Consider the following 15,321-nt stretch of genomic DNA (forward strand, 5'->3'; position numbering starts at 1 on the left):
CCGCAGCCAGCCTCCACTCACTCCACACCCGAAGCTTGCCCCTTCTTTCCTTCCCCCTCGAATTTCCCGCTCCCCGCTCCATCTGCAGCCCTCCCCACACAAAGCCAGGGATGGTGGCGGAGTCTCTAGCCGGCTCTATGCAAACTTAAGCCCCTCTTTCTTTTCATTTAGGGTGCTCCTGGTTATCCACAGCTCTAGCAGAAAGGACACAAACTAAACCCGCCTCTTGGTTCCCCGAATGTTCTAGCCATTGTGAAAGAGAAGCTTGGAGCCCTTAGCATTATCTTCGCAGAGTTTATAAGTGTAAGCAGAGGAAAGGAGACAGCAGCTTAAACCCCCTTCCCCCAGGCTGACGCTGCCCTTTTATCCCCTCCCTCCAGGCTCAGGCGTGCACACGCGCACACACCCATGTGCAGGTGTCCACAATCAGGCTCACGTGCCCCACACCACACACTTTTGACGTAAACAAGATCAAGCCACAGGTGTAGCCACAGGGGCCAATGGCGTAAAACGCCTGACCAACTTCATTTACCCTATACCTCTCAGTAGGGCTCAGCTATTAGGGTTCGGTGAGTGGGGTCCTTGGATCCCTCTAAGAAAGATTTTGGCAGTTTCCTCATTCATTAAGGAAAAAGACATTTGAATAGACAGGCAAAGTCTGCATTTTAAAGGCTTATTAGGAAAATGGGGAGGGGAGAAGGATCTGCCCAGCCACAGGTGCATCATCTTAGGGGCCAGATCTGCATTTTGCCAGAGCAAGGGGTGTTTTTATATAGTGTTCTTTTGGGGGGGGGGTCATTCCTTAGTGGAATTTTATTGCTTTGGGGGCAGGTTGGGTTGGTATACTGTAATTGGTAATCCTTTCTGCCCCTACCTCAGATTCCTGGAAAATCCATCAGCCAGTTGAAGGACTGGTTGATCACCCCTCCACCCACCTCTGGCAGTTATTATACATCTGATCAGATCTGACCTTTCATTCTAAATTTTCTACTCTAAGTTTCTACCACTTATGACAGCCACACCCAAAGCAGGGGAAGGAACTGCCCCCTCGCCCCAAAGGTCCCTCCCAACCTCCCAAAGTACCCACTCAGACTTTCAACACCATGGGCTACTTCTGCATTTTCTTCTACCTTACAAGAATGGATCACACAGCAAGTACTCAGTGTGTGTGTGCCGACCTCGTTGCTCCACATCCTTCTTAGGACAATTATTTATATTGGCTCCTGTAGAGGTATTGTCATTCATCGTCTTGCTGACTACTTCTTCACTGTGTGACTTTATTTCGACTTACCTACCCATCCTGCCCTGGACAAACATTGGGTTGATTCCAGATGGGGCCTATGACTGGCGCTGTGACAAACACTCCTGCACGTATCTTGTTTCTGCTGTGTCCACAGCCTGGCAGACACTGTGTGACAGGTCTTACGTATGTTCAGCGTTAATAGAGACTGTTAGTTTCCCCACAGGGCTTTTATCAACTCTCCCTCAAATGTTTGGGGTGGGGGGTGCCCTCCCTGGTGGCCTAGGAGTTAGGCCTCAGCACTATCACCACTAAGGCCTGAGTTTGATCCCAGCCAGAGAGCTGACCCACATGGTGCTGCAGACCTCTCCTGTCTCACTTGTTGCTCCCCTCAGCAGTGTATTTCAGTCAATCTGCCTGCTCTGCTCCCCACCCTGTCTCTGGTGAATCCTCTCACCCCCTGCACCTCTGGCCTACACCCCAGTTCTTCTACGCAAAAAAAGTTTATGAGTAGTTCAGTTACTGAATAATTTGTATATTTTCATCAACACGTCATCTTGTCGGACACATCCATCTGAGGCTGATGGGTGCCTTTGTAAGTTTTAAATTTTTTCTTAATCCCTATAGGTTAGCTGTTTTCCTGAATTTCACTACTATAATTATATGTCATTATAATTTTTTAGTTATAGTAATTATTATCTGATCAAAACACACTATCCCTCCCCATGCCATCCTGAGCAGCTTCCCGAAAATTCCCTTAGGCCACTCATTATTGTACTGCAGACAACGGGAGGAGGAAGGAGGCTCTAAGGGCCCATCTTTGCTTTGTAGCATTGTGTCTCAGTGCTCTGCACCCAGTAGGTGTCAAACAAATATTTGTTGTATAAATACATCGAAGAATACTATGAAAGTCTTTTGGTTACCACCACACTTTGCCAGCCATCCCCAACTTCTAGAGGGCACGCAGCTCTTACTCATTTTATGCAAACACAGGGGAATCCTTTAATAAGCAAGGTCTGCCAAACTGAGCTGGCCTCTTGAGAGTGCTGGCTTTTGAGGCTTGTGCCCCTGCCCTGCCTCACACAGCCTCAAGGCATCGAGTAGAGGTGTGTTGGTGGGAAAAATCTCACTTTACCTGGGCTCCAGGCTCCAGACACCCAATCAGCTGTGGATCAAGGGCACCGAGGCCATCCAGCTCTGGAGCTCAGGGATCAGTGTTCCTTTCTGGTTGCCCACCTCTGGTTATTCCCACTAGCTTACAAACTGGGTTACCCCTTTCATAAGGTCATTGTGAGGATGGAAGGAGTTAATGTGTGCAAAGCACTTAGCCCAGCACCTGGCACACAAGGGCGGGGTCCTTGTTAACAACCGTAATAGGAGGGAAGAAAGCTGGCTGGGGTGACCACAGTTCAGCAGCTTCAGGGCCTGCAGCTGGGCTAGAGTGAAAGGGCAGAAAGGTGAGAATGGCAGGGGGGGGGGGGGCGTGTGATTTGTTTCCACGGAGTTAATGCTTCCACACTGCTTTCCCCAAAGGTGGGGCTGTTCCGTGGCCATCAGCTTCAGGATGGTGCTTCAGCAGAAAGCCAGGGACATCAAGGCCCGAAGACTCCATTCCCAGGAGACTCCTAGAAAAGTAGGAGACATGATGTGGTCTGAGTCTGACCCAGAATGGAAATTTCTGCTTCTGGAAGGGCTCTGTCAGGGTCCAGAGGAAGCCGCTAGTTCAACAGGGCAAACTGCACTGGACGCAGCCATCAATCATCACCCCTCTGGTACAGGGCAGTGGTCAGACACCGCCAAGGAGCTCACCCATGGAGGGACTTCCTTTAATCCTCTCCCATGACAGGGTCCGTGTGGCTCCTACTTTTAACTGGTTCAAGAGGGGATGTCAGGCCTCCCTGGTGGCACAAGGGGTTAAGCACCACACAGCCTCTGCAGCACGGGTTCGATCCCCGACCAGCCAGGGAGCAACCCACATGGTGCGGCAGACCTCTCCTGTCTCGCCTGCTGCTTCCCTTAGCAGTGTATTTCAGTCAGTCTGCCTGTTCTGTTCCCCACTCTGTCTCTGGTGAATCCTCTCACCCCCCACATCTCTGGCCTGTACCCCAGCTCTTGTATGCATAAATAAATCTTTAAAAAAAAAAAAAAAAAGAGAGGATGTCACCCACAGAGGCCAAAAGGAGCATGCCCCACTGTTACCTAATGCTGCCTCAGGGGGAAGCAGGGCCTTGGTCACAAATGCTCCCCCCCAAGTCTGCCCCTTGGCTTTCTGAACCTCATACTCTCTGACTTACAAAAGGAATTGGTCCAAAAAAAGGAGGGGGGGATTAGTCAAGGGTGAATAGGACTGGCCATGAGTTCATAATTATTAAAGCTGGGTAATGGGCACAAGGGACATTATTCAGTTTTTAATACTTCCGTATTTATGTGAAAGTTTTCACAATAAAAAATGTTACTTAAAAGAAGCTATGAATAGGGGGCCTCCCTGGCGGTGCAAGGGGTTAAGATGCAAGCTATGAAGCTATCCATAGCCACTGCAGTATAAGTTCGATCCCCAAGCAGGGAGATACCAGGCACAGCAGACCTCTCCTAACTCGCCAGCTGCTCCCCTCAGTGGTGTATTTCAGTCAGTCTGCCTGTTCTGTTCCTCACTCTGTCTCTGGTGAGTCCCACACCTCTGGCCTGTACCTCAGTTCTTGTATGTGTAAATAAATAAATCTTTAAAAAAAAAAAAAGCAGCAGCTATGAATAATCCAAGGCCTGGCAGGGTATAGGATATCTTCCTGATCTTTCACTAAAAAATTCCCCTAAATCTGATAAGGTGAGGGTGAGGCACTGGTCTGGCTTCACTGGGCCTGCAGGTGTTTCCCAAGGAGAGACAGCAGTGGTACGCTTATGCTTTGAGGGAAGTGTTTCAGCAGGAGGCAGATGGTAGAGGGATTTATATGCAAGTAACTGAGCTGCTGGTAAGTCTGCCCCTAGTGCTTAGGATGGCACTGGGTGCCCTGTCCCACCCCAACCATTACCCCAAGGCGAAGTGTGCTTCCCCAAGTCTAAGTGTAGGGGCCCACACAGGTTCCCCCTCCCTTCTTTGGTTCTGGCCTCATGGTCCAGGCCGTGGCTGTGAGGGGAACCTGCCTGGCTCTTCCTCCGACACATTCCCTCCTGTAGCTGAAAGCAGGCCCCTGACATCAGACATTCCATCAGTGACCCCTAGCTGTCCCCAGGCCATCAGCCTCCATACACTGGCCAATTCCCAAACTTGCTTAAAGTTGAAGTTGGCCCTTTAGAGACCGCCAGGTTGATCACTGTTGAAATAGGGGGACTGTTCAACGCAGGGCTAGTCAGTGCTTCTGGGCAGCATGATCGGAAACCTGCAGGAAGGTCCCCACACACCTTATCCAGAGGTACCTCCTACAACGGCTATTCATTGTGCTTGAAATTCCACCACTGAAGTGTCATGCTTTGATGGATACAAAGATACTTGTTCCCAAAGCTACTGGGGAAGGAATTGTTCCTGGATCTGAGTTGCTGGAGGGAGGGAAAGCACAGAGGGCTGATTAAGAGCAAGGGTAATAGGAAATGGAGCAGGTTGTTTGGGCAAGGATGACTTCTGGTTTCAGGGTATATAGGTTTTTGGGTTCTGGGCAAGGGGGAAGAGATCAGAAATAGAGGAAGAGGTTATTAGGTTGCTGAAGCCCCCTAGGGCAGTGCCAAGGCTGTAGCAGTTAAAACAAAGTACAGAACCCTATAGACTGGCAGCTTGGGGGTAGGCCACGGTGATGCCCACCCCAGATATCTCGCCAGGGCTATAGTCCGGGTCCCTTACACAGCTGCAAAGTGGAAGCAGGTCCTAAGTCTCCTCTGCCTATATTTCCGGCCATGAGCACCTGAAAAGAACCCATGAGAATATCCCTAATTCATCTGGCTGCTGGGGGGTACCCAGCTTCTACTCTGCAGATTGTCCTAGTGGACATGCTTCTCTCTCCACCCACAGAATTCTCTAATGCACTAAATAATGTAAGGAGAAAATACCAGGCAGGAGGTAGGGGCAACAGGATGCAGGTCTGCTTCTAAAGTTGTAGCCCCGAGTTCTCTTCCCTCTACTTTTGAGCAATGATAATAACCACGTTTCCAATCTTTAGTAAATGCCAGAAAACATTCTAGAATTTATACAGATAAACTCGTTTAATCCTCAAACACTAGGAGAAATATGTAATTTACTACTCAACCCCATTTTACAGATGAAAAAACTGAGGCACAGGAGGCTAATACCGTGGCCAAGAGCATAAAATTAGTGGGAAGCAGGGCAGGATGAGGCCAAGGCCACACTACACTGCATCTCTGCATGTTCTCTGGAGGAGATGCCCCCATCCGGGCTTTGTCCTTGTTTGCCCAACCTCTCGTGCCCTCTTTTCTACCAGGCTGAGCAGGGGAGAGGTGGAAGCATTTAGTGGCCAAGCACTCTGGGCAGGGCCCTTGACAAGCAGCTGTTCGCGCTAGTCTCAGAAGAAACTGGTGAAGGATGAGCCACGACAATCACTGGCCATATTGGGCAGCAAAATGAGAAAAGTCTGACTCTCTGCCAAGAACACACAGCAGAGAAGAGCTGAAACCCAAACCCTACAGGGGCCTCTACCTTATAGGGAGCTAAAGAAAATGGAAACCAGGAAGGAGGGAAAGAGGCAGGTGAGGAGGTGGGAGGGGGCACCCAAGGTGTTCCTCAGACCTAGCAGTTGCCTTGGTCTTCCCAGGATCCAGGGAAACTCCAGACCTCCAGACCTTCTCTCTCTCTCTCTCTCTCTCCTGGCAGAGGAAGGAGACCTGACAGGCAGGGTTTCTAAGCAGCAGAGTCCCTGGAGACTGGCCACCCTGCCATTTCTGGGAAAGGGCCTCTGGCTCCGTCACTGGAGGCTGGAGGGAGGTTCTGTGGTCTCCCACCCAGCAGATCTGCTGTCAGCTTCCAGGGCGGGCAGGGGTGTGGGGAGTGGGGAGGGGCACTGCCAACCCCAGGACTGTGGGATTCTCTCATGGCACCTCCTGATGCACAGGCTTGAGCAAACAGGGATAAAGCCTGCCTGGGGTCACCTCCCTCACAGAACAAGGGCGACAACCTGGACTGCCCAGTGGGCATGATCAGGAGCACTTCCCAAGGGTCCAGAAAGCCTAGGGTGGTGAGGGTGCTGAGTAGAGCACCAGCTGGAAATGCTGCTTCCCAGGATTCAGTCCAGCCTTTGTACCACCTCCTGCCAGGCCTGCAGGCCCTGAGCCCTGCTCTCACGCAGCCCAGTGAAAGGACAAAGTGGCAGGACAGCCTGGCTCCAAGTCTCTGGCTGAAGCACGGAAGGGAGGGGAGCCAATGCGTGGCGAGGAGGGCTCACAGGCTTCTCTGGAGCAGGCGCCGCCGGTACAGCACGGCCAGCAGCCCAGCCAGCAGTGCCCCCACGGTGGCTGCCCTGAGCCATGAGGCCCAGGAGGCCTGGCGGGCCTGCGCCTTTGCCTTCGCCTCCTCTGGCAGCTGCCCCTTCTGGAGGTTCAGGGCACCTTGCTGCCGGGAGTTGCCAGCTAGCAGGTCGGCACTGGTGCCCTCTTCCACATGGATCCTGATGCTCTCCAGTGTCTGGTACTCGTTCTCCTCTGGGGTGTTATCACGTCCTGTGTTCAAGGGGGTGCTGTAGCTAATGGCGAGGTCCCCGGAACAGCCAGAGAACGAGCTGTCCAGCCGGGACATCAGCACATCAGGCTTGCTCAGCTCCAGTTCTGGGCTCCAGCTGCCAGCACTGCGGTCAGGATGGGGAGAGCTGCCTCCAGTCATAGCACCTGTGGGTACTGGAGACGCTGGGGTCTCCTAAGAAAGAAAGGAGGGGCTGACGGGACAGAGGATGGCAGGGGACAAGCCAGGTCAGGCAGTCCGATTCCCAGGCCAGGGCATGAACTGGCACCCCCATCCCCCAATTCCCAATCCACACGGCCTGTGAGGCCACCCTCTCTTGGGGCTCAACTCATTGATGGTGCAGAAGGGCAGGGGAGAGGAGAGGACCAAGGCCTTGCAACCATATCGGTGGTGACCTCACCCTTACTCTGGGGGGCGTTTGGTGGCATGTGACCCCATCCCATTTCAACATACTGCCTGGGTCTGAGGGGCTATGGAGTGGAGATGGGGTCAGAGGCCTGACCATGCCCATGGACTTGGTCCCGCCAGGAAGACAACAGCAGGAGGGTTAGATGTGTGGGCTCACAGGAGGCAGATGGGGAAGGCTACCGAGTCAGAGCGGGGCTGCAGGCTAGAAAGGCCGGGTACTGTCTGAAAAGCCTGGCTTGGAGGGGCAGGCACCGTCTGCTGGTGAAGAGCAGAGAGGCCACTCGGCTCTACTCCTCACAGCTTCTTCATCTGCAAAATGGCACTGCTAAGCTAAACAGGGAGCTCTGCAGTCTAATTGGGTTAATGCACATGACCAGGGGAACCGAGTTGTCCTGCTTGGTATGAGGGTCTGGGTGTGACTGGTTCTGAGCCATCTCTATGCCTTCATAAAAGGTCCAGACAGACGAGAGTGGGAAGAGTCCAGAGTCAGGGCTGGGGGAAAGGACCAGGATCACTGCTAGGAGAAGACTCACCTCTGTTGGTCTTTTACTGCTCTTGATGGTGGGCACTGTGTCGGCAGATGCCTTGCTGGGCACTGAGCTCATGGGCATCCTGTGGTCAGGCACCAAGCTGGTAGGCACTTTGGGTGACACTGTGCCAGCACGAGCTGAGTTGATGGGCAATTTAGATGCTGGTAGACTGGTGGGCATGTTAGTGGTCATTGTACCAGGGGGCTTTGAGCTGGTGGGCCCCTTGGAAGGCACAGCACTGGTGGTCAAAGAGCTGGTGGGCAACTTGGAAGGCACTGTGTTGGCAAATGCTGGGTTGGTGGGCCCCTTAGAAGACACCATGCCGGTGGTTGAAGAGTTGATGGGTAACTTGGAAGGCACGGTGCTGGTGGTCATAGAGTTGATAGAGACCCCTGGGACACTGGAATAGATGGCATCCTCAACTGGGTCACTAGCACCCCCTACAGAAGAAAAGCCAGTGGAAGGGGGGGAGATGCCGGAATAAGGAGCTGACACTGGGGGTCCAGGCAAGCGGCTTGCCCTGGGGTTGGGACGGGCCAGAGGCTGGAAGGAGACAGTAGGAGAAACAGGCCCACGGGGTGATGTGAGGCCAGAGGCCACGCCTACAGATGGCAAGACAAAAAGGGAAACACAAACCTGTAAGGCTGTCATACTCAAATCACAGTCCTCAGGGGTCTGGAGAGAGGCCCACTGCCCCAGCTCATACTGTCCCTACTGCCACCCAGTCTCCCAACCTCCCAACCCTTAGCAGTAGGAGGTTGTTCACTGCTCCCAGGTCTGAAGGCCCAACAGCTGCAGGCACATCCCGGTCCTGTCTGTCCTGAGTCCTTGACCTGCAGCCTGAATCTGCTCTCTCATAAGAGTGAAATGGCCCCTCCCTCTAGCAGCGTCCACAAGCTTGACGAGCACAAGCGCTATTTATCTTTTGTTCTTTTTCTTGTCCTGCCTGGGGTGCCTCTCCCATCTCCTCGTTAGCCTGGTGGAATCCTGGCTGCTGCTGTTGCCATCTTCCACCCCCAACCCCAGCACGATCAGGTCTGGTCCAGAGCAAGGGCCCAAGCAGAGGAGCTCACGACAGTCCTGGGGCATGGAGGCCCGGCCAGCCACCAGCACGTACAGGTCTCCTAGGTCTAGGGATGGGGGTGGGGGCAGTGGGGGCCCGAAGCCACTCCTGGGAGGAGGGTCTGAACTGGGGGAGCAGGTAATGAGAGTTCGTAAAGGCACTTATATCAGGATTCCCCATGGAACTCTGAACACTCACGAGACAGGCTAACAAAGGTCAGGCGTGATTCTGATGCACCCCCCTCACCTCCTCCTCCTGCCAATCTAATACCAGAGTCTTGGGGGACCTCTGTCCATGCACATACTGAAATCTAAGTGCCCTTCGCTGCCCTGCTCCGTGGCAGCATTTCCTGAAAGGTGTTCCATGGCGCGCGGTCATTGCTGAGGACTGCAAATGGAGACGTGGGTCACAGTTTGAGGATGACAGGAGCATGAGGCACTAAGATGGCTTAACTGCTTGCATGTCTGGTGTCAGGGGGAACACTTTTTGGGAAACAGTGGTGCAGAGATGCCCCTTGGGAAAGTCAGAGTGGGCAGGTCTATGTTCCTGAACACTGAAAACTGGTGTTGGGGTCCAGGCCCCTGGCTGATGAAGACCATACTTCCTTGGGGGCTGAGAAGATAAGTGACAGAGCTAGAGAGCTGGGAGCTAGAGGCTCCTTTGGGGCAAGGCAGGGCCTAAGGGCCTCCCTGCCAACAGCTGGCAGCCCCATCCTCTGCCTCCTGCACTGTTCCATAGATGCTGGAAGGTCCCTACAGAGTCCCTTTGGTAGCGAGTGGACATGGCCCTAATTCTCTTCCCTTACCACCCATGCCCTCTGCAATGTGACTTGGTTAGTCCTCTCATCTAGGGAGGAAGTCTATTCCCCTAGTCATTTCCTTTTTCTTTTCTTACATCATCAGTCACCTTTGCACAGTAATTGTTCTACTTAGGTACAGCCCTCCTGCCACCATTCCACCCTCAAACAACATCCACCCCCTCTTGTGTCTCTGATCACTCAGACTCCTCCCTCACTGCACACCCCAGATCTATGGTTGGCCCACGAGTCTTGTCCTTTTCCTTGTTCCCCTACTCCTTGACTCTTGGGCTGGCCTTGAAAATGGCAGGAGGAGGTGAGGGGGGTGCATCAGATTCACGCCTGACCTTTGTTAGCCTGTCTCGTGAGTGTTCAGAGTTCCATGGGGAATCCTGATATAAGTGCCTTTACGAACTCTCATTACCTGCTCCCCCAGTTCAGACCCTCCTCCCAGGAGTGGCTTCGGGCCCCCACTGCCCCCACCCCCATCCCTAGACCTAGGAGACCTGTACGTGCTGGTGGCTGGCCGGGCCTCCATGCCCCAGGACTGTCGTGAGCTCCTCTGCTTGGGCCCTTGCTCTGGACCAGACCTGATCGTGCTGGGGTTGGGGGTGGAAGATGGCAACAGCAGCAGCCAGGATTCCACCAGGCTAACGAGGAGATGGGAGAGGCACCCCAGGCAGGACAAGAAAAAGAACAAAAGATAAATAGCGCTTGTGCTCGTCAAGCTTGTGGACGCTGCTAGAGGGAGGGGCCATTTCACTCTTATGAGAGAGCAGATTCAGGCTGCAGGCCATAGATTGAGAAAAAGGAACACGGTTTAAGCCTCTGCCTCAGGAGTCCCCACCCCTCTCTCAGAATCTTAGATGCCATTGAACCTTGCTCAGAAACGAGCTTGTCTGCTAGAGAATGACTCATAAAAGAGAAGCACAGTGCCCCCACTGACAACTGTACGCTGTGTGTACACAAGAGGGAACGCAGCCAAGATCAGAACGGCCCAAATTGCCAGCACAAATTACTGACCCACAGATTCATGAGCTAAATAAATAGTCAAATTTTAAGCTACTAACTGTTGGGACTGTTTGTTACATAGCAAACACTAACTAATACACCCTCTACGGAAATGGGTTCCTCCCTGGGGTGAATGCTCTTTATTCCCACCCTTGCCTCCTGTTAAGGAAGCTGGGGGGGGCACTCTCACCCCCACTCTCCCTAGAGGTCAGAGAGGCCCTATAACTCTGGATTCCATGCATACCTGCCGTGTGGGCACTGCTTGGTTCTGTGTCCTGTTCCTGGTGTCCACCAGAACTCAGAGGTCTGCGGGCCGCCATGTCAGAGGAGGGCTCCTGGGGGTCGCCTGACTTCCTAAAATCAGTTCCAGAGCTAGATGTCTGTGAGGCTGTCTTTGAATCCTACAAGGAGGAAAATTTGAATAAGGCAATCACATCTCCCAGGGGCTGGCCAAGGGCAGCATACCATGAAGCCATACCATGAAGCACAAGCACCAAGGAAGCTCTTGCCTCAGCTTTGGTCAGTCAGACTCTCTGTCTGTAGGTGACTATGAACTCACCTCATAGAAAACACACACATGGGGAGTTAAATGTCTATCTCTCTGGCTCTATAGAAAGGTCTCCCTTTCTGTGACCACGGCACAAACCTCTTGGGCTTCATGGGCTTTAAGTCCACAGTTTGGTGCTCCTGGACACCCCACTGTCCACTCACATCCCAAAAGAATCACTCATCTTGGGCCTCCCCTGGTGGCGCAGTGGTTGAGCACCAGGCTGCGAAGCTGCCCGCAGCCTCTGCAGCGCCGGTTCGATCCCCGGCCGCCGGCAAGGGTCCCCCATGGCGCGACAGACCTCTCCTGTCTCACCCACTGCTCCCCTCAGCAGTGTATTTTGTCAGTCTGCCTGTTCTGTTCCCCACTCTGTCTCTGGCGAATTCTCTCACCCTCCCACGCTTCTAACTGTACCCAGTGCTTGTATAAATAAATAAATCTTTTAAAAAAAAAAGAAGAATCACTCATCTTTCCCCAAGACTTGATTAGTGCAGCTCCATTACCCAGCCCCTACCCCATCCCTCCTGTTTCCTCGCACTCCCAATGACCTTGTCTGGTCATTTCCTGGCCCCTCCACTAAGCTCAACATCTCTCACCGACCACTGCAAAGACCCAAAATTGTGCCCTCACAGCTGGTGAGGACAGAGATAGGAGGCTGCCACAGAATGACACCCTGGTTGGCAGTCTGGGCTGGGCTGGGACAGATCCCTGCTGGAAAAGACCTGGGGTTCTGAGCAGAGATTAGGTGAGATTTGTGGGGGCTAGGAGAGGGCTTCTGGAAGACTGGGACAGCATAAGTGGACAGACAGGAGCACAAATGTAGGGGCCCAAGGTAGACTGCGAGGAGGTACCTCTCCCAGGAACTGTGGTGACTGGGAGTCCTGGACAGAAACCAGGCTCCTTAACTCTTCTCTGTAGCCATTGTGGGCAGTGCTGGGAGTCGCCGAGGTTGTGGAGGGCCCTGGAAGCTTGGCAGGAACTGATGCTGGCTCCCTTGGGGCTGGGGGGTGAGGACAAAGGAGGAACATGGTCAAGGAGGAACAGGGTGCTCCCAGTAACAGGAGAGACCTAGTGAGTGCTCTTGGACCCTCAGATCCACGGTGACTGGCTGCCCACTACTCCAAAAGCCACCCTGAGGTGGGAGGCACTCCTCGGAGGAGACAAGCTTCTCTTCAGCGGGAAGCAGGGAGCAGCTGGGGAAAATAAGGAGAGGTGGGAGGAGCAAGAGGGGAAAGAAGAACACGTGAGCACCCATGGGTCTTTCACCCAGACTGGGTCAAGAGTCACCACTCCTCCACCCCAGGCATCCTGGGCCCAGCGGCTTTCGCCCCCTCCTGTGGGTGGCGTCTGCACTCACTGACACCTGACCTGCTGCTGCCTCCCCAGCTCCCGCCGCCACCCGCCCCTCTGTACTCAGGGTATCTGTGTTAATGTCCATAAGTGATGAAATGTGTAAGGGAGGGAGGCGAACGTAGAGATATCCTAAGGCTATAAATCTGAGCCGGGTCAGGCATTGCCTCTGGTCTGCAACATAAACCGGGCTGGCCTGGTCTTTCCTCCGGGCTCAGCCCCTTGGATCGCCTCTTGCCAGCTTGGGCTGGCAGGGAGTGTTGAGAGGTAACTGAGAGGCTGGGGTGGGGCCCTGGAAGGCTCTAGGGGAAACCAAGGGAGGGGAATACATGAGGGGGAAGGAAGGCAGGAGCCTATGAGGGAGCAAAGGAAGACAGTGGCGAGAGGGAGGGGGTGAGATGGGAGCAGAGCGGGAAGGTGAACCAAGAAGGGGAGACTGGAGGAATGAGAAAGGGGCAGGCCTCTGATGTTACAGCCACAAACACTTGAGGAGGCTCCACCTGCCGAGCACACGCGAAGTGCCCAGCCCGACTAAGCCACCGTCCCCGGGTACCACACAAGCTGGATGTTGCCACTGAGCCCCGTTTTACAGGGAAGACTGAGGCCCAGGAAAATTAAGAGACTTTGTCAAAGGGACACAACAAGTGATGGAGCTGGGGTCTACACCAGCTTTGTTCATTCCCTGAAGTGACGGGAGGGAGGGTGACAGAGCATTAGGGATGCTGGGATGAGGGGACAGGACGCGAGAAGGGCCAGGGCAGGAGGCTCACGGAGTAGAAAGCTCTGGTAGACGCTGGCCACTTCGTCGGCAAGCTCGGTCTTCTCACAGGTCCTCAGCGCCTGGATGAAGGCATCTACCCAGCCTTGCCGCCGCTGAAGACTATGGAAGAGTTCCCAGAGGGTGTTCTGGTTGCCCCATTGATTGAAATAGGCCCGCAGTCTGTCCTGGAAGAGACAGTCACCGCCCTGCTCAAACCAGGTGGCCCTGACCCCTTCCCCACTCAGGAGGGGACAGCTGCAGAAAGGACAAGACAAAGTCACAGCAGAGAGCCAGTCATCTGAAACTGGGTCAGAGGCCAGGGTGTAGCCCAAGTTTAAAGGCAGCATTAGGGAAATGGACTCCTACTGTGTTCCAAGCACTGCGCTCAGGCCTTTGCATGGCTTCGCTTACTCAATGCGATTATTGCTCTTATTCTACTGCTGGAGAAACTGAGGCACAGTGGAAGTAAGGTAGCAAAGAGCCCATTGCCGTGGGGCGGGAATCCATGTCCAGTTCATCTGATGCCAAAGTGGTGGTTTTATACTGACCCCAAGGCATGAAAAAAGGGTTTTAATTAGCAGAGAAGGAAAAGATTTATAGGAAAAATAAGAAGGAAGGGAGGAAAAGAGAGGGGGGCAACAGTAAGATACAGGGAGGATGAGGATACTGGGGAGACTCTGAGACAATGACAGTAGCTGTGGAATGTTTACACTTGCCTGAACTCACACCTGCAAACAGGCAACCAGAAATGAAATGAAAACCTGCAGAAAACATTTACTGCAGAAACTAGGTAACCAGGTGTCCCCACAAGCCCCAAGATACAAGAGGAAGGGGCCAAACCCCATCAGTCACAGACTCGAGAACCAACAGCACCTGTGTGGAGGAGCAGAGAGCTGTGGATCTCCACCTGAGAGCAGCTGAAACTGGCAGGGGTCTGGCCCCTTCTCTAAGGGCCCAGCAAGTTCTGAGGGGCTCAACCGCCCACGAACTCTCAAAACGGGGCCCCGAGCTCCATTCCAGGACAGGGTCCCACAAGGAGAAAGGAGCAGGAGCCAGGACAAAAGAGACGAAGAAAAAGAACATTCTGGTAAAAGTGAGTGAGGGGAAACCAGAGCACAGAGATCTCAGCCAGCGTGGTGTTTCCAGGCTCCACACAGAGAAGACGCAAGAGGGAGCTTGGGGAAGTTGCAGAGCCACCCTGAACACGCCTCGCTGAGAAAGAGAAAAAAAATCGTCAAGAACTGCCAGCAGAACACAAAAGGAAGAAGGCTTGGGTGAGCGCTGAATTCCACAGCCCTGCCCCCGCTCAGAGGCTGGCCGCCCGCCCTAGCTCACCTGGTCACTTGTCGTGAGGCAGTACAGGTAAGGCAGAATCTCCAGAACATGGATACTGCAAAAGTTGCTGTGATAGCGGCGGATATACTGATAAGTCTTCTCCTCTGCAAACGTCATTGCTGTCAGTCCAGGCCCTGACGGGACCCATGAAGGGTGGACCGAAAGAGAGGAAAAAAGACTGAAAGAGAACAGATCACATGTGGCAACAGGGGTGGGAGTGGAGTTGGATGAGGCTTCCTTCCTCAGCTTTTTGGAATGCTGGCAGTTTTGTTACTCTTTTTATTTTTTTTTTTTAAAGGTTTTCAAACTAAGTTTTTTTTTTTTTAAGATTTATTTATTTACACATACAAGAGCTGGGGTGCAGGCCAGAGTTGCAGGGGGTGAGAGGATTCACCAGAGACGGAGCGGGGAACAGAACAGGCAGACTAACTGAAATACACTGCTGAGGGGAGCAGCAGACAAGACAGGAGAGGTCTGCCTCGCCATGTGGGTTGCTCCCTGGATGGCCGGTGTCAAACTCGCGCTGCAGAGGCTGCGGATTGTTTCACAGTGCTGTGCTTAACCACTTGTGCCACCAGGGAGGCCCCTGTTACTCTTTTTAAACATC

The 15,321-nt window shown here is 53.4% G+C and overlaps 1 protein-coding gene across 1 annotated transcript; it reads right to left on the bottom strand.

Annotated features, from left to right (window-relative positions):
- Positions 1–6,617: 6,617 nt before the first annotated feature.
- MAVS (mitochondrial antiviral signaling protein) lies at positions 6,618–14,831 on the bottom strand (the record flags this gene model as incomplete). The annotated part of the gene is made up of 7 exons (XM_084246628.1): positions 6,618–7,088; positions 7,856–8,454; positions 8,926–8,982; positions 10,967–11,123; positions 12,121–12,269; positions 13,390–13,564; positions 14,715–14,831. The coding sequence occupies 7 exons, from the start codon at positions 14,829–14,831 to the stop codon at positions 6,618–6,620; spliced, it is 1,725 nt and encodes a 574-aa protein (XP_084102754.1).
- Positions 14,832–15,321: the final 490 nt, after the last annotated feature.

The sequence above is a fragment of the Talpa europaea genome (genome assembly GCF_964194135.1).
Source record: "Talpa europaea genome assembly, chromosome: 11".
Lineage (NCBI taxonomy): Eukaryota > Metazoa > Chordata > Mammalia > Eulipotyphla > Talpidae > Talpa > Talpa europaea.